The 16,458-nt window shown below is 37.6% G+C and overlaps 4 protein-coding genes across 14 annotated transcripts in view; 2 read left to right on the top strand and 2 right to left on the bottom strand.

Annotated features, from left to right (window-relative positions):
* Positions 1 to 80: 80 nt before the first annotated feature.
* On the bottom strand, positions 81 to 4,819 carry LOC129790994 (BOS complex subunit NCLN). Its single transcript, XM_055828860.1, has 5 exons — positions 4,344 to 4,819; positions 4,143 to 4,221; positions 3,132 to 4,071; positions 514 to 845; positions 81 to 443 (listed from the first exon to the last, which is right to left on the bottom strand). The coding sequence occupies exons 1-5, from the start codon at positions 4,510 to 4,512 to the stop codon at positions 302 to 304; spliced, it is 1,662 nt and encodes a 553-aa protein (XP_055684835.1). The 5' UTR covers positions 4,513 to 4,819; the 3' UTR covers positions 81 to 301.
* A 1,370-nt stretch (positions 4,820 to 6,189) lies between these two features.
* LOC129790969 (uncharacterized) lies at positions 6,190 to 10,750 on the bottom strand. Of its 2 annotated transcripts, XM_055828838.1 has the most exons (8): positions 10,635 to 10,750; positions 10,163 to 10,418; positions 9,906 to 10,085; positions 9,051 to 9,848; positions 6,886 to 7,798; positions 6,647 to 6,792; positions 6,472 to 6,562; positions 6,190 to 6,400 (listed from the first exon to the last, which is right to left on the bottom strand). In XM_055828838.1, coding segments are annotated over exons 1-8 (2,457 nt in total). In that variant the 5' UTR covers positions 10,637 to 10,750; the 3' UTR covers positions 6,190 to 6,329. The 2 variants fall into 2 exon arrangements, with proteins under 2 accessions (XP_055684813.1, XP_055684807.1); XM_055828832.1 differs by having other exon boundaries at positions 9,051 to 10,085.
* A 44-nt stretch (positions 10,751 to 10,794) lies between these two features.
* LOC129791053 (regulator of chromosome condensation-like) lies at positions 10,795 to 12,856 on the top strand. Its single transcript, XM_055828964.1, has 4 exons — positions 10,795 to 10,978; positions 11,204 to 11,299; positions 11,356 to 12,022; positions 12,085 to 12,856. The coding sequence occupies exons 1-4, from the start codon at positions 10,834 to 10,836 to the stop codon at positions 12,686 to 12,688; spliced, it is 1,512 nt and encodes a 503-aa protein (XP_055684939.1). The 5' UTR covers positions 10,795 to 10,833; the 3' UTR covers positions 12,689 to 12,856.
* A 1,807-nt stretch (positions 12,857 to 14,663) lies between these two features.
* The window catches only part of LOC129790859 (A disintegrin and metalloproteinase with thrombospondin motifs 20), a 64,530-nt gene continuing 62,735 nt past the window's right edge, over positions 14,664 to 16,458 (top strand). For 6 of the 10 annotated variants that reach the window (XM_055828670.1, XM_055828678.1, XM_055828721.1 and 3 more), the window contains exon 1: positions 15,050 to 15,513. The gene's annotated coding sequence lies outside the window, so the exon portion shown is untranslated. Of the gene's footprint in view, positions 15,514 to 16,458 lie in introns of all 10 variants that reach the window. The other 4 variants (XM_055828704.1, XM_055828696.1, XM_055828713.1 and 1 more) reach the window with 4 other exon arrangements.

Here is a 16,458-nt window from a genome sequence, read left to right on the forward strand (position 1 = left end):
TTAGACTGCAAAAAATCCTCTCTGACACACCTAAATTGTTTTTTTTGTGAAGCTTGATCCACTTGATTAAAAAAACCTTGTTTTCTCAACTAAATTGGATGAAATTTATTGTAATAATGCCTGATTATGACTTCTTTTTTTTTTGTGTGATTAACCCGACCACATGGGAAATGATACCTGATTCATTTTCTTCTTGATGATTTCCTCTGTAAAAATTGGCGGGAATATCCAAACACCGTGTGGAACTAATCAATTGGCTCGTCACATTTTGGGGAGCTTGAGGTTGGGCCCATGAGCTAACTCAATTAATTTTAACTTTGCTAGTATTCCACTTGCATATAACACCGTAGAGTATTGGAAAGTAAATAATGATGCAGTAAATGGCACCCAAATAGGCAGCTATCAGGAAGGTGAGGAATAGATCAAACACAGCTGGTTTGACACTGCAGAAAGAGTTGAGTTTTAAGGAAAATTCATTCGCATAAAAAAGATAAAAAGAAAATAGAGACAAACCTGTAGATATTGAGAAGACCTTCTTGTCCTTCGTAGAGCATAAAATCAGGCTCCCTAACATCAGGCTTCTCGTACGTTTGCTTGACATTCTTGAGATATTTGTTAAATGCATTCTTTAGGTCATTATTCTGAAGGGTTGACTTGATGTTGAGCCAGGGCTTTAGGGAATTCTGCGTCACAGCCATTGATCCCGTAAAAATTTCCGCCTCATTGAGATTGTAAATGTAGCTAGCGAGTGATTCAGCTAGAATTTTTGTATAAGTTTCGAGTACTTCAAGACTAGATGGATTTGTGTCTGTAAAAATGGTTGTTCGCAGAGGATCTTTGTGACTCTGCAGAGAAAGAAAAAAAACCAAAACTTCTCTATATAATACTTTCTCTGTAAAATAAACAAATTAAAATTTGTGAGAAAAACCCATCGAATGAAATAAACTTCAAGGTTTAGCTGAAAACTTGTAAATGGTAGTTTTGCAAAAGAGAAAAATCAAAGTCTGACAATGAAGTGAAATATTTCAATATAATTCACCCAAATTTGCAAAATGAAGGTTAATAATCACACCGTAATGTGACTCTTTGCTCTCTTAAAAAAATTCATTAATGAACCAAAAAACCAAAAAACATTTTTTTTGGGTTTGGTTTTATCGGTTCAAGACCCTGAACTGCAGGTAATTTTTCTTTTTACAATCTTACATAAGATATATCATTTTTTCAGCTCATCACAATAAAGAAAAATCGGTAAGAAAAGTATTTAGTCCACAACCCCAAAAATCAGTACAACCAGCATTCTTTTGCCAACAAAAGACCTTTAATAACACTCGAATGAGGCTTTGATGATGAATCTTAAGTTATGAATTTATTTAAGGTCACCTCATTATTCTTCAATCACTTTTCTTTCACTCTTCTCTCTCTTGTTCAATCACTTGATGAAATCAAAGATGTGGTTAACCACGAGATGTACATAAAAGAGAGGTAAGATAAAAAAAAATGATGATCATGAGTTGTCCATCAAAGTTATTGAGCAATGAGAACCAAGAGAAAGAGAGAGAGAGAGATAAGAATGGAATTGAGAAGATTTTACATCTTATTAAAGGGCCATACACGAAAATCTCTTTTAGTTGGTGCTTTAAGAAAACAGTTTTTGTTTAAATTTAACCCTTTGGGGACATCTGAACCCCTAAAGGCATCCAATTGACTGTTCTCTTATGAAAAATTCTATAAAAAAGCTGATAGAATTTGTAGATTTCCAAAAAAAAGTGTTAAATAGAGATTTTTTTAGACTAATGGGCCTTATTCAGCGACCGTCGAGGTCAGGAAAGGTCAGGTCTTTATCGAGGTTAGGAAAAAACTAAAAAGTTGGAATAGAAACGTCAAACGTTACAAAACACCTGTCAAATATTGGGCCTTATTCAGCGATCAAGAAACCCTTGAAATTCGCTTTAAATCTTGAAATTTCAGTACAAAATTCAAAGATTTCAAGGGTTTTTTGGTCGCTGAATAAGGCCCAATATTTGACAGGTGTTTTGTAACGTTTGACGTTTCTATTTCAGCTTTTGAATTTTTTCCTAACCTACAAACTTATCTTTTCAAAGTTTGACGTATCTTTACATTCAATTGACATTTCTTTTTTAACGTTTTGCGTTTCTTTTCAATTAATTGATATTTCTCTTCTACCGTTTGATGATTTTTTTTCAAACATTTGTCATTTCTTTTTTAACGTTTGACTTTTTCTTATTACATCGATTTTTCCTAACCTAATTATTTTTTTTTTCAAAGTTTGACGTATCTTTACATGCGATTGACATTTTTTCTAACGTTTTTCGTTGCTTTTCCGTCCTTTGACATTTTTCTTCTAACGTTTCTTTTTTTTTTTTTTAATGTTTTTCGTTTATTTTCAAACGATTGATGTTTATTTTAGAATAAAAAATCAACTACTTTTTGATTTTTTAATGTAATTTTCAGTTTAGAAATCCCTGAATAATTTTTCTACTCATAAAGAAACCTCAAAGCTCCCTGAAGTTTTAGGGTGCTTAGAAACTCATACATCCTCCCTAGCTACTAACTATCTTATTAGTGTAGTTTTGTTACCCAGAGGTGTTACAAATCCCCAACACCTCCCCTCTCAGCCTAGTGCTGTTTATGCGTAAGAGGACTCTCTCTTCTCCCGTAGAGCACCGGTAGGAGTACCTTTCCTCTGATGGAGTCTGACCGTCTTGGTTGGTACAAACGTCGTACGATTCTCCGTGGAATCAATTGAGTAGTTCGCGATTGGGGTCGGTGCGAGGGAGATGAGGCGGGGCGAGAGTCCTCATGTTTCTAAGCCCCAAGTCGCGATTCTTCATTAGGCATTTAAAGGCATAAGGGGAAAAATAGTTTGGAAAATTTACTGAAAATGCATCAAAATTGCAGCCCAGAAAATTTGCTAAATTTTAAGGAAATTTTGGGTAAAAATTTCTCCCCATATTTGTCCTAAATATCTACAAAATTTCCATTCAAGACTTTTAAAAAATATTTAAATTAATTTTTTAGCCTTTTTTAGCTTATCAGAGAGTCTGTGAGAATTTTTTTTTCATTCTTATCTAAATGGGTCAAAGAGAGAGAAAAAAAAATGAGAAACTCACCTTGAGACTAGAAAGTGTAAATGCCGGCATTCGTTTCATACTGAATCTTTCATGCTCCCACGCTAGAATGAGATCAGCTAGATTGATTTTCTTGTGAACACCCTCCACGGTGACATTCCCAAACCGCTGTGCGGCTATTTTGAGGTGTTTGTAGAAATTATTCATGTGTGTCCCCTCCTTTGGTGGCTTTGACACGTGCATGAACAACGTGGCGGCATCCCCCTGGCCAATGGCATCGAGACAGAGGACAAATTCGGCATTTTGTATTGCCACATTTTCATCCACATTCGTATCCAGCCACTTCTTCATGCCCTGGAAATTGAGGAGACTCCCCGATTCGGAGAGGAGGAACATTATGCGGTACTTTGGTGCCGTGGACATGGTGCTGTGGAGTTTACTCATCAAGTCCATGAGGGTGAGAAAGACGGCCACATCGAGATTGGCGAGGTGCTCATTGAGGAGCCCAAATGTGTCCAGGTGGGATGTGATGATGATGAGAGGGAGTTTTGGGTTAATCTCAACGGTATTCCGGTTGGCATCTCCGGAAGGTTTATGCATTCCCATGGACGATGGTACCAGCTCTCCCTGAATTATGGGGATTTTGCTCTGCTTATTGGGCGAATGACTCGCACCGGAGACAACAGTTTGATACCCATTGGCTGAGATTGAGCTCAAGATCTCCGTCAAGGCGGATTCACGTTGCCCTGGCTTTGCATTTGAATTGGCTGTCACCTCTTTTATGATACCCTCCAAATTCCCGTTGTACGTAGAGAAGTAGACTGGGATGGATACTTCCTGAGCCATCATTGCCTGCTCCAGTAGGAGGATATGTTGTCTATCATCCACCGATAGACTTCCAATGTCTTCCGGTAGAAGGACAATCAGCCCACCGGCTTTTGCTCGTATCTCCCGGAATTGATCAATTGTCATGTCTTGAAGTCTGTGGAATGAGAAATTTTGCTTTCAATAATTACAGGAGAAAAGCCTCTAATTGGATTGTGGAGTACTTACCGCGTCAGTACACAGTGCCTCGAAGTTGCCCAGGTGTAGAGGGATTTTGCTTCTAAATTTAGCACAGAAGCCCTACATCCTGCAATGACAATTTTTTTCACTCTAATTAACAACAAAACCTCACTTTTCCATGCCTCCGGAAAATCCACTAATACCCCCCATCCAGGCAACCTGGAAGATTCCTAAGGGTAAATTACTTACCGTAGGGTGTTCCATGAACATCAAATTGTGCCATTCGCTGGACTGAGAATTCACTGGAGGCCAGGACGGGATTGGAGGAGCAGATGATGAGGATGGGCAGCGTAAAGAGGAGGTAGTACGGAAGGCCCCCACGGAAGATATCCGCAAAATTGTCAGCTTCCTCAAACATTTCGGCACGGCAGGATCTTCCAAATAAATCCAAGGAATACCTCGTAGTGCTTGTACCTCGCGAGAAATGTGATCCACGTGATAAAATCAACAAATCAGAAAAATTCACTTTTCACCCGGATGACGTTTCAGCTATGCTCGCACTCTTTATATTGGCACAGCTTATGTAATTGATAAAAAAAAAACTTCAAACAAAATTATTTCTTTCAAGTCTTAGAAATTTTTGCCCGATTTGGAATGAAACTTTCTATTCTATTGTAGGTATTTAAACTTATAATTTTAAATAATAAATAAAGTTAGAAATTGAGCCATAGAAGAAAGGGAACTACTTTTTCTGTCTGATAGCGACGTTTCGACCATTTTTATTTTCTTCTTCAGGCTCTAGAGAAGTTTGAAAAGAGAAAGTTTTTATGTTTTCGTAAAAAAAATTAATAAAACCGTGTCATTTTAAATTAACCTTATGGAGAATCAGGTATTTCTAACCTCAAACTTAAAAATTATTTTCCCTCAAAAAGGAAATATTTTTCCAAGTTTTATTACAACGAATTTGAAGTAATTGAACTAACCTATTTAATGAATATAGAAGTTGTCAAAATAAGTTGATATGAATTTCATTTTTTGGCGATTTAAAAAAAAAATTAAATTGGCCACAATTGCCAGAAAAATCCTCCAAGGGTTAAGAGGGGGTGAAGATAATAAAAACAAGAACGTCCAGAGGTTAACATGTTCTCTGCAATTTTATTGATCTAAATGCATTTTTGGATAGAGTAACTAATAGCTAAATACGAATCTAATCTGAATTAGAAGAACACTGATAGTAAAAAGTACCCCTTGGGGCAAAATGGTGGATTTTTCTGTTTTTTTTTTTAAACTTTTTAAATTTTTCCTTAATCAGTATAACTATTACATACAATTTAGGATGTTTGATCACTCACCAATTACCAATTTTTATAAACTAAAAAAAAAACAAAATAGACAATTTCTTAATTTTAACTTTTTTTTATCTATTTTTTTTTTTATAAAACACAAATGGAACACAAATCTCTCATTCTCGATAGATATTATAGTGTCTTGCTAAAATAATTTAATTAAATTAAGACTAGCGATCAAAAAACGCAATTAACCATTTTACCCCAGGGTTGGGGTAAAACGGTGAAAGTGCAAGGGTTTGGAAAATGGGCTAAAAATGCATTTTCCCGTTGAGATAGAGAGAAATTGTCTGAGACAAAGTTGTTGCCCGGAAAATTTCCTATAAGATAGTCATCGTGGGAAAACTCAAACATTTCCACGGAAATCAGGAAAGATTATCTCCCAAAAAATCACCATTTTACCCCAGGTTCCCCTAAGAAGGTAAAAGACTTCATTTTCTTTTTATGAAACGAAAGAAAAAACCCTCCGTAAGAGGTCAGCTTACCGGCGCATATACAATTTACTTTGACAGCTTACCATCTTTTCAAATTTTTCCGTTAATTCCGAGTTTTTCTTTCATGTGGAAAATATAAAATTAAAGCGAATATTTGCACAATTTATGAGAATAATCCTCCTTCGGTCGATTAAATCCCAAAAAGAACCCAAAAATAGGGGAAACTCCGGCAAGTGGGTAATGAAAAAATTTCAGAAAATCCATAAAATGCGAATTTATCAAGATCGAAGTCTTCACATTAAAAAAAAAAACTTATTTCCAATGTGTTTGAGGCATCGTTTTTTATTGTTATTAATTCTTTTTATCGAAAATAAATTCTATTTCACTTCAATTTGAAAAAAAAATCAGCAATAAATTTGAAATTTTCCGGGAGATCAAAGGAGGAATTTTTTTTTTCATGGAAGCAACATGTAAAAGACTTCTCCCAAGCCACTCCTGTTTATGCATTTTGCATAGTATTTCTGACCTGTTGAAAGTAAGAAGAAAAATTAGTAAAGACTAATCTTTTTTTTTAGATAAAAAGAATATGAAATTTACCTTCATTAAGAAACAAAACATCCCCTTTATTTACCACACTGCGTATCTTGTCCACTCTGAATTTAAATTGACCTTCAAACACTTGGAACATCTGGAAATAATTGAAAAGAAAAATTTATTAATTTATTGTTTAATTTATTCACGGAAATAAAAGAAAAAAAAAACAAATACTTACACAACGGCCCTCCATGAGAGTGCAGGATGGCTTCTTTGTCCCAGGTTCAAATACCATGTATCCGACTTTGTCATGACCGGTGCCCCTGTATGTTCGAATACCGGGAAGATTGCTTTCTGTCTCATAGTAATCAATCCTTTGTCGCTCTGTGAAGAAAAAAAAAAAAACAATTAAATCTCTTTTAGCTCCTTTAGCCCAAAAGGTCCAAGAAATCGGCACTAAACTTTGCAAAAACTCACCATAGTCATGCACACAGTAGAGAACAATATCATCCAACGTTCTCTTAGGGTTACTCCCTGATGGACCCGCGCAATCCTCTGTATTCGCAACCGGTACTTCCTCACACGCTTCTTCGTTTCGCTCTTCATTCAGCATTCTGCCCGTCGTTGGCTCCACTTCCTGCTCACCAGCATCCACCTGAGGCTCAACCCCTTCCATTGCTTCATCCTCTCTCTCCTCATTGTCCCTCCGTTGCTTCCCTTGCGCCCTCTTCTGTGCTTTCTCCCGCTCCCGCGCCTTCTTTTGCGTCTTCTCCTTCTGTGTCTGCTTCTTCTCCCAAATCATCGTGAAATCACCGCGCAAATCCGGCGTATCATCCGTACCCATTCGTACATAGCGCTTCCTGAGCGACACGTTCTCATTGTATGTCTTGACAACCAACGGCTTCACATTGTGTATCTTCATCCACGGGGCCATTGGTGCATACCGTGTCCGTGTGGACCTCCGTAGAGTTGGCTTCTCTTGCACCGCATCCTCTTCAATCTCTTCAATCTCTGCTACTGGACGCTTTCGCTTATTCCCCACCACCTTCTTCTTCCTCCCATCCTTTGTTGATTCCTTTTCTGTGGATTTATCCGATGCAAGTAATTTCTCAACTTCCGTACGATCAATGACAATATTGCACGTGAGAAGTTGACTCGGACCTGGTATGGGGGGAACTTCATCAATCACCTCCTCATCCTGTACCGCATTCACCGGCTGATCACCACTTGATCGACTTGATGACGTCGCGCAACTCTCATTTGAGTCTTCGTCATCATTTTGGGTGCTCTGTGAGTAGAGTTTACGCCGGGAAGTGCCCAGAGATCGTGAAACGGATGTACGTACGGATTTCTCAATGTCAATCTGCCTCTGAAGGGGTGAATCGATTTTCTGTAAAAACAATTTTTTCTTAATAAATATTTCTCATCTAGAAGAAAAAATGTACTGGTAAGCTGACCAAGCTTACGAGAGCTGTGTTTCTTTCAGTGTACCAATTTTGTGAGAGCAAACTAGAATGCGAATTAGTTTAAATACATGCAAAATCGGGAAAAGTTGAAAAGTCATCCCCCAAGAAATATTTAAAACGCCATATCTCGGGAACGGCTCCATAGATTTTCGAGTTTGAGCTATCGTTGGAAAGGTCTTAACCTCAACTATAATATATTAAAATATGAAGTAAATCGATAATGGCATTTTCGAAATATTCGAGTTCGAAATTTTCGAAAATTTTGATTTTGACTTTAGCGCCTCTCGCGGTAATTTTTCGAAGCTGTAATTTTCTAGACATTTGTAGGGCTTCACAAAACCTTTCATTTGCACTTGAGTTGATCAAAATCGGACTTGTAGAACCCGAGATATGACATGCCAACTTTGGAAGGCTATATCTCGAGAACGGAGACATAGATTTTCTTCATTTTTGGCATGGAGCTAGATAATATGGTCAGCTATAACATATCAAAAAATGAAGCAAATCGATAATGGCGTTTTCGAGATATTAATCGAAAACTCATCGAAAATTTTGTTTTTCATTTTTGGCCCCCTAGCGGTCACTTTTGAAACTTCGGATGTTCTAGAGAGTTGTAGGGTTTGTTGAGATCTTTCATTTGACCCCGGGTTGATCAAAATCGGTCAAGCCGTTTTCGAGTTATGGTCGATTTTCTATGAAAAATTGTGGCAGCCATATTGGCTAAACGGCTTGACCGATTTTCGAAAATGAGGTATCGTTGGAAAGGTCTTGATGGCCCCTACAACATATAAAAATTTCAGCCCTTTAGCTATAATAGCGGCTGAGATATAGCGAAAACAAAATTTTGAGGTTATTCAAAATGGCGGACGGGGGGGGGGGGGGGGGTGGGGGGGTGGATTTGACCTCATAATCGGATTTCTTCAGGTCGATATTTAAACTTTGCCGTTTACCGCAAGTCTCTATCTATCACCGTTCTCTTGCAATTTAAGTTTATGATCCGGCCGGACGGACGGCCGGCCGGAAAAAAACTTATTTTTGGCGCATACGTTTTTTGGAATGTGGGGACCCTAATTCGTGCTCATCCCAAGTTTGAGCCCGATCTGACGACTTTCGATTTTGCTCGGTACACAAAAGCTGTGTCTGAAAGAAACATAGCTAAAATCATTCCCAACTCACCTTGGGTCGCTTCTTTCGGCCCTTGGCAGGAGGAGCTTTGAAGGTACTGGACAATTCCGTCCTATTGGGAAGTGTTTGCTGAGTCTGAGTACGATGGAGCGTTGCAGAAGAGATATTCTCGTGAATTTCTTCCTGAATTCTCGCTGGAATGGCGGTGTTCTGCCGACGTTGGGAAACAATCCGAGATGTCTGGGAGCTTGCATCAATAAAACCCGAAGAGAGGTTATTCTGTCTTGCATTCTCTTGCGTGACTTCCTTCTCCGGCATTGGGGCTTCATTCCTCCCACCATCGTACACGATTGTATCATTATCTGACCAATCTTCGAGGATGGACATGAGATTGTTCTTCGTCCCGTGTGTGCTTTTGCGAGAATTCACACGAATTGGGGTTTCCGTGATGGATATTTCCATTCTCTGTGACTCACGGATTGTCCGGGGATGTGATGTGTTAACAATGGTACGATTATCTTCGGGAGCAACGCCATGATCTTCCTCGGGATCGGATGATGGTCCTGGATGTTCTTCATATTCAGGAGAATCCTCATCATCGGATATCAGGCTTATAACATCTTCCACATTCGGTGAGGGCTCCTTACTCTTGCGCAAATCCTTTGTAAATGTGAGATTTTGCAACTCATTCCCCGCAGCGCTATTAAGTTCAGCAACACTACGAACCTTCAGCTGAGCTGAACCATCAGCTCCAAAAATATGCGCAAGTGTCCTCTCCAGGTCATCATTTTCAACTGGAGGATATTCCGGAGATCGCGGCTGATTGGGGTTTCGCATTGAGGCGCTAGCCTGTGGAGTGAGGCCTTGGGATGGTACTATTTCAGGCACATTTCCCGGAATACTCACATTGTGGCATTCTGACACATCCGGACGCCATGGTCCCTCATCCACCTCATTCGGGTGGAATGACACCCTTTTCGCTGAGCTACTTCGGGATCCATGAGTGGTGTTGTTTTTATCAATTTTTGAATTCCGACAAATTATGCCTTTGACATTTGCATACGGAGTGCTGCATACTGCTGGTTCCTACAAATAAACAAAGAAAAATCTCATTATTATCTCGTTAAGGATGCCCAGCAAGGAGATAAAAAAGAAAAACTTACGAAACGAGAAGAAATCGTTGTTCCGGAATTAAATGATAGGGGTGGGGGTGTCGGCGTGGCTCTAGCTGGAGCTCGACTACTCTTCGACTTCCTCTGTATCACCCGAACAGACACATCCTGACTATCTGGGGTATCTTCAAAGTTGAAAAGTCTCTGTTGTGGCTGATTTGGCTTCTTCGACATGAGGTATTCAGCCAAATTCCTTCCGGAATTTTCAAAGACTTCCATGTCAATATAATTGCTGCCGGTCGTGACCCTAAAATGAACAAAAACAATCAACAATTAATTTATTTTCACTACCTTAGCCTTAGAATGCAGAAAATACATTATTTCCACTGAATTTTCCCAATTTTCTTAACTTTGCAACGTTTTCTTATGATTTTTTAGAGACTTTTTTTGTTTGATTTTGTCTCCAACTTGCCTACTCTGTTTTCCCCTCTAAAATTACTTTTTACACCAAAATTTTACTCACATGGCGCAGCAGCTTTCCTTGTACGTTGTTTCCACACAAATTTCAGTTATTTCTCACTTATTTTCACGTGGAAAACTCAATTTTCTTTCATCCCAATTATTGACAGCTCAAATATTTTGTGACGTAGTTTATTTGAACTGAAAAAATCCAGTTTTGACCGTTACGACGCTTTCGGAGAAATTCGACTAATTTCACTTCAATGATTTCATTCCACAAATTCCACAACGATACCACACAGCCTGTAAACTCATCTCATTCAACTTCATTCCAAACCATCTCTCCAACATTTCACGTGAATTTTCGTGTTCTATTTTCTCTGTTTTTCCGCGATTTACAAGCAAAAGGTAAGTTTGGGAAATTCAATAAATGACTCAAATAACTCGACGGCAATTGAAATAATTTAATTGAGAAGAAAATTCCATATTCCCGCTGTGGCTGTGGGAAACATAACCTCAATAAATTGGTTTTTTGGTGGGATTCCTGGCATTATTAGTTTTATTTAATTATTGAGATTTCTGTAAGTTTCTTAGGCATTGCATTAATATCTTGTTAAATTTCACCTTCAAAAGACTCCCCAATGGTTGGCGGCAGGAAAAAGAAGGCTGTGGAAGATAAAAAGAATGAGCCAGAACCGAAGAAAGGGCGCTTTCCCGGCGTGAAGAAATGTGAGTATGTTTTAATAATTTTGTTGAATTTTCCTAATTTTCTGGGGGCTTTTCAGTGGAACTTCCCCTACCGGAGAGACCGAAAGTGAAGGGAAATGTTCTGGCGTGCGGGCAGAATGATGTGGGACAGTTGGGTCTTGGAGAAGATGTTCAGGAGAAAACTCGTCCGGCTCTTGTGGGTGGATTGAAGAATGTCGTAGATGTACGTGCTGGCGGGATGCATTCGCTCTGTCTAACGGCTACAGGAGAAGTATGGTCATTCGGATGCAATGACGAGGGAGCCCTGGGGCGTGATACATCCGAGGAGGGTTCAGAAATGATTCCCGGACGTGTTAAATTGCCGGAGAAGTGCTTAAAAATCTCCGCCGGAGATTCCCATTCAGCGTGCCTTCTGGAAAGTGGACACGTATACGCGTGGGGTTCATTTAGGGATTCCCACGGTAGTATGGGCCTCACACTCGAGGGCAATAAGCGTGAACCCATCGCCCTTCTGCCTGATGTGCTTGTCGCAGACATCGCCTCCGGGGCTGATCATCTGGTCATCCTCGCAAGTGAAGGGAAAATCTACACGGTGGGTTGTGCCGAGCAGGGACAACTCGGCCGTGTGTCGAACCGAACGGCATCCGGGGAATCACGTCGCGGGAAGAAGGACTTGCTGATGCCCGAGGCTGTGGTATCACTCAAAACTAGACTCATTGAGGCTATATGGACAACAAATTTTGCGTAAGTTTATCTAATTTCTAATTAAGATTTAAAAAAAAATTAATAATTTGCAATTCCTGCAGCACTTTCTACCAGGACCATGCAACAAAGGGCATTTATGCTTTCGGTCTGAACAACTACAATCAACTGGCTATGCCCGAAAAGTTGCGAAAAAGGACGTTGCTTTACACTCCAACTCGCACAGAGATTAGCAATGTGAAAGACTTGAGTGGCGGACAGCATCATACACTGGTTGTTAAAGATGATAATCAGTGTCATGTGATTGGGCGCAAGGAATACGGAAGACTTGGGTTGGGTGAAAAGACGGACGATGCAGTAGAATTGACACAAATCACTGAGCTGCAAAAGTATTCAATTGCTGCCGTCAGCTGTGGCGATTCTCAGAGCTTTGCCCTCACCACGGACGGGAAGGTCTTTGGCTGGGGCATGGGGAGCAGCCATCAGCTCGGCTTGGGCTCAGACACGGACGTTTTTGTGCCCACCCAGCTAACCGGGCAACAGGTGTTGGGTAAGAAAGTCCTACGGGTGGATAGTGGAGGGCAACACACAATCTTCCTCGTTGAGGATTCCACTGCCAAGGCGTCAGGAGACACCGCAAGTGTGCCAGTCGAGAAGCGCAATGGCACAGCTGAGGGCTCCAAGGCAAAAAAGGGTAGCAAGAAGTAGGAAAGGTATCACGAATTATAATTTAATTTTCCTTTTTGAGTTTTTTTGTTCAATAATTTTCTCTATCAAATATGAAGTTTGATTTTTTTCTTTCCCGAATTATTAAGTCATTATTTCCCAAAGTGTGAAATAAAAAAAAAACGTAGTTAAACTGCCTTTGGGCGAAAATTTTGTGTTTTTCTTCTTTTGACTTATTTCCATTTAATCGTCTGATCCAGCGAGGCTCAATTTAAGGACATTCCTTAAATTCCTTCTTGGAGATTTTTGAATTTTTAACATCTTGAAAGTTCTTTAAAAAAAAGTTATTAAAATTGAGAGAAGTTATTGAGATTTTGATGATTTTCTATTGGCAAAAAAAATCTAGCTCTCCCCGTTAACTAGAGGAACGTGAGACTGAATTTCCAGTCTTTTCACGTGAATTAATTGAACTTTAAACGTTTGTCTGTTCAGAAATTTTTTTGATTTTGTTCTCTGTAAAATTTTAAGATTGGACAGTTTATCCAGAAAACTTAATTTATATTATCTCAGAAATTCTAACGTTTGACTATTTATCCAGAATATTAAAAAAGTTCTTATCCCAGATTTTCTGAATTTTATATTTCAAATTTTTCATCTGATAAAATTAAATAATTTTTGTTATCTCTGAAATTCTTACAATTGATTGTTTACCCGTATAATTCTAACGTATTACGTTTAACGTTAATAAAAAAAAGAAATTAATTTTAAACAATTTATTATAAAAGTTCTGAGTCTTCTAAGGTTCAACGTTCTATTTTTATTTATAAAATATTTTATTTTAATTGTTTGAACGTTATTTTACTTATTCAGAAATTTCTCTAACTTAGCTCTCTGCAAATTTTAAGATTGGACAGTTTATCTAGAAAATTTCATTTATATTATCTCATAATAAAAAAGTTCTTATCCCTGAAATTCTTTTGATGTTTCACCTGATAAAAAAATTAAACATTATCCCCAAAATTCTTACGTTTGATTGTTTATCCGGTTTATCCATAAAATCCTTACGTTGGGACTTTGAGCTTTGTAAGGTTCTAAAGTTTTATCTTTATTCCTAAAATTTCATAAAATATTTTATTTAAAAATGTTTTCTTAAAAAAAAATCTGACGTCCTTTGGGTGAAGGAATGGGGTTAAAAAAAGAAATTAACGTTTTTTAGCCTTAAAATCGCATTTTTTGTGTTATCCTAAAAATTTCATCATTTAACTGTTTTATCCGACTGTGTGAATTAAAAAGAAGAACGCTCTTTTATCCCTAAAACTTTATTTTTCGTTTTATCCAAGAGGTAATACGTTTTATTTTTTATTGAACTTTTTATTTATTATCCTGCTTGTTATTCAAAATCGCCAAAACAACCTTTGACGTTTTATCCGTGATATTTATCCTTTGTTTTATCCAAAGGGTTCTAACGTTTGACTTATTACCTTCAAAAATTAAAAAAAAAAATTTATTTTATTCTAATGTTTGACATGAAATTTTAATTTTGATATTTTATTATCTTTTAATCTTAAAATTATTTACATAAAAATATATTTTCATTACAAATTATAATTCCATTTACTTTTAACAAACTTTTTTGCAAACTTATCTTTTCTGTAATATCTTGATTTTCATAAAAACTACAGAAACCTGAAAAAAATATTGAATTTAGAATATTTTTAAAATGAAAAACAAAAGCATAAAAGATCATAAAATATTTTAAAATAAAATTAATTTAATTAAAAGCTCCCCAAGTCGGCTCTGTGGTGAATTTTTCTTCCGAAAAGAGCGCCTCAAGCGATTGATTGCGTTGAAATTTTGTGAAATTTTTGTCGCACAAGATGCGTGCTGAGAGACAAGCGCACCAGCATCACAGCGGCGCTGTTCAATGACCATGGCTATTCGACACTATCACAGCGATTGACTTCTTTTCTCTCTCGAAAAACTATTCGTCAGTCTCTCCGTTGATTCTCAAGCAACCACACAAGTGCTTCCCGCGCGCCAGCTTCCACGGCAGTTTCGCGCGAGCTTTTCTTGCGTGAGGTGGCTATTTGGATGTAAGAGGGATTTTTCTCAAGTTTTGTGCCCCATCTCTTCTCCACCACGATCGTGGCTAATTTTGTCTCTGCATCGCGAATTTTTTATTCTTTGGGTAAATTCGCACATTTTCGAGAGAGAGAGAGTGTGGCTTCAATCGCGCACAACTTGATCGGACGCGCTAGTCTTGGAGTTGGTGCTTTTTGTAGAATTTTTCAGCTACATATAGTAGATGAATGGGAGAGTATGATTTTTTTTTCGGGAGGCGGCGAAACGTATCGGTGAGGAAGAAAAACTGACGAGTCTGCCTTCGCGACTGAACTGTGAGCACATTTGGAATATTCTTTCAGTTGCGAGTCAGCCGTTGTATCAGGTCGGTGGTTTCGTGCGCGGGAACCAAGAGGCAGTTTTCGTGGCACATTAAAAATCCGGGATAACCGTTTTTCTCCTCAATCCTGTGGCAATCAGGCTTTTTCTTTCTTTCTGGAAAATCTCCCATAAGGAGGATTCATTTAAGTTTGATTTATTTCGTTCTTTCGAGGAATTTTCTTTAGTGGCATTGAAGGAGTTTCTTTTTCTGGTGTAGTTCAAGAAAGTATCTCCTCAATTTTCTGCTCATCGAGCAGAATTGGTGGAAAAGTTTGCGCGAGTATTCCTCGATTTTTTTTTGTATTTAAAAAAAGAGTTTTAGCTCAAGAAACGGTGTGCGAAATATGCTTAGTACGTTTATTTGTTGAGTCAATACATACGAAAAATTGATTGTTTTATCGAGACGATTTGTGGCACAAATGAAGGTGAATTGATTTTAGCGCTTGTGAAAAATGATGAGCCGGGCAATGTAATTTTATACATATTCATGTTCAGGAGAGCGCGTTGTAGCCCCAAAATGTGGGACAAAAAGTGAAATAATTGAAGGATTTTTTGGAAATTTTTCGTGGAAAATTTTTGAAATTTGTAAATGGTTTTAAAAGTTTCTAGAGAATTTTTTCTTAAAAGTATTTTAAATAATTAGATAAAATATTAAAGCAGTGAAAAGTCTTTAAAGAATAGAAAAGATTAAATTAATTTTTAAGAAATTATTTAGAACGTTTAGAACTACAGGAAGGAATATCGGTTTAGCTAACCCTTTTCTTCAGTTTATCAGTTTAAGTAAATCTTCGCAGCTTTTCTTTAAAAAATATCTTTGCGAATTCTTTAAAAGTTGTTACGACTAAAAAAAAAATTGGGAAAATTTGATTTCATTGAGGATTTATTATAAAAAAAACTCTAAAAATAATTTATTAGATCATTTTTAATAGAATCGTTTATTTTTAACATTAAAAGATTTTTTTTAAATCTTAAAATAAAATTATGAATGGGAGATTTTTATGAATTTTTCTGGGGTTTTTCCTTGAGATTAAAAAAAAATGTTAAGGTAAAATTTTTCTCATTTTGCATACAGTCAATTGAATTTGTCGATTTCGGTACTTATGTATCATTTTGTGAGATAATTTCATAAACGTTTTTGCCATTCATCCAAATTTTCGCGGTAATTCACACATTCGCAGATGTTTAGTACATAAGAGTGCTAGCGAGGCGAGCCAAAAAAGATGATAGAGATGTTGGAGACGTCTCGATTGTGCTACATTATATACATTACTAGTCAACCCGAGCCCCCAATCACGTGTGAGCAAACTCCATTTTAAGCTATAAAAGGGGGGCGTATATTAATAGGGGGGAAGAATAATACGGTACCCTGA

This window comes from Lutzomyia longipalpis, chromosome 1, assembly GCF_024334085.1.
Source record: "Lutzomyia longipalpis isolate SR_M1_2022 chromosome 1, ASM2433408v1".
Lineage (NCBI taxonomy): Eukaryota > Metazoa > Arthropoda > Insecta > Diptera > Psychodidae > Lutzomyia > Lutzomyia longipalpis.

Coding starts and splice junctions, on each gene's coding strand:
- LOC129790994 (XM_055828860.1), bottom strand. CDS start 4,512: ATGTTTGAGGAAGCTGACAATTTTGCGGATATCTTCCGTGGGGGCCTT. Junction 4,222..4,343: donor TGTTCATGGAACACCCTACG/GTAAGTAATTTA, acceptor TTGTCATTGCAG/GATGTAGGGCTTCTGTGCTA. Junction 846..3,131: donor TTACACTTTCTAGTCTCAAG/GTGAGTTTCTCA, acceptor CTTTCTCTGCAG/AGTCACAAAGATCCTCTGCG.
- LOC129790969 (XM_055828832.1), bottom strand. Junction 7,799..9,050: donor GCCGAAAGAAGCGACCCAAG/GTGAGTTGGGAA, acceptor TTGTTTTTACAG/AAAATCGATTCACCCCTTCA. Junction 6,401..6,471: donor TGTTTTGTTTCTTAATGAAG/GTAAATTTCATA, acceptor TACTTTCAACAG/GTCAGAAATACTATGCAAAA.
- LOC129791053 (XM_055828964.1), top strand. CDS start 10,834: ATGATTTCATTCCACAAATTCCACAACGATACCACACAGCCTGTAAAC. Junction 10,979..11,203: donor CCGCGATTTACAAGCAAAAG/GTAAGTTTGGGA, acceptor CACCTTCAAAAG/ACTCCCCAATGGTTGGCGGC. Junction 12,023..12,084: donor ATATGGACAACAAATTTTGC/GTAAGTTTATCT, acceptor CAATTCCTGCAG/CACTTTCTACCAGGACCATG.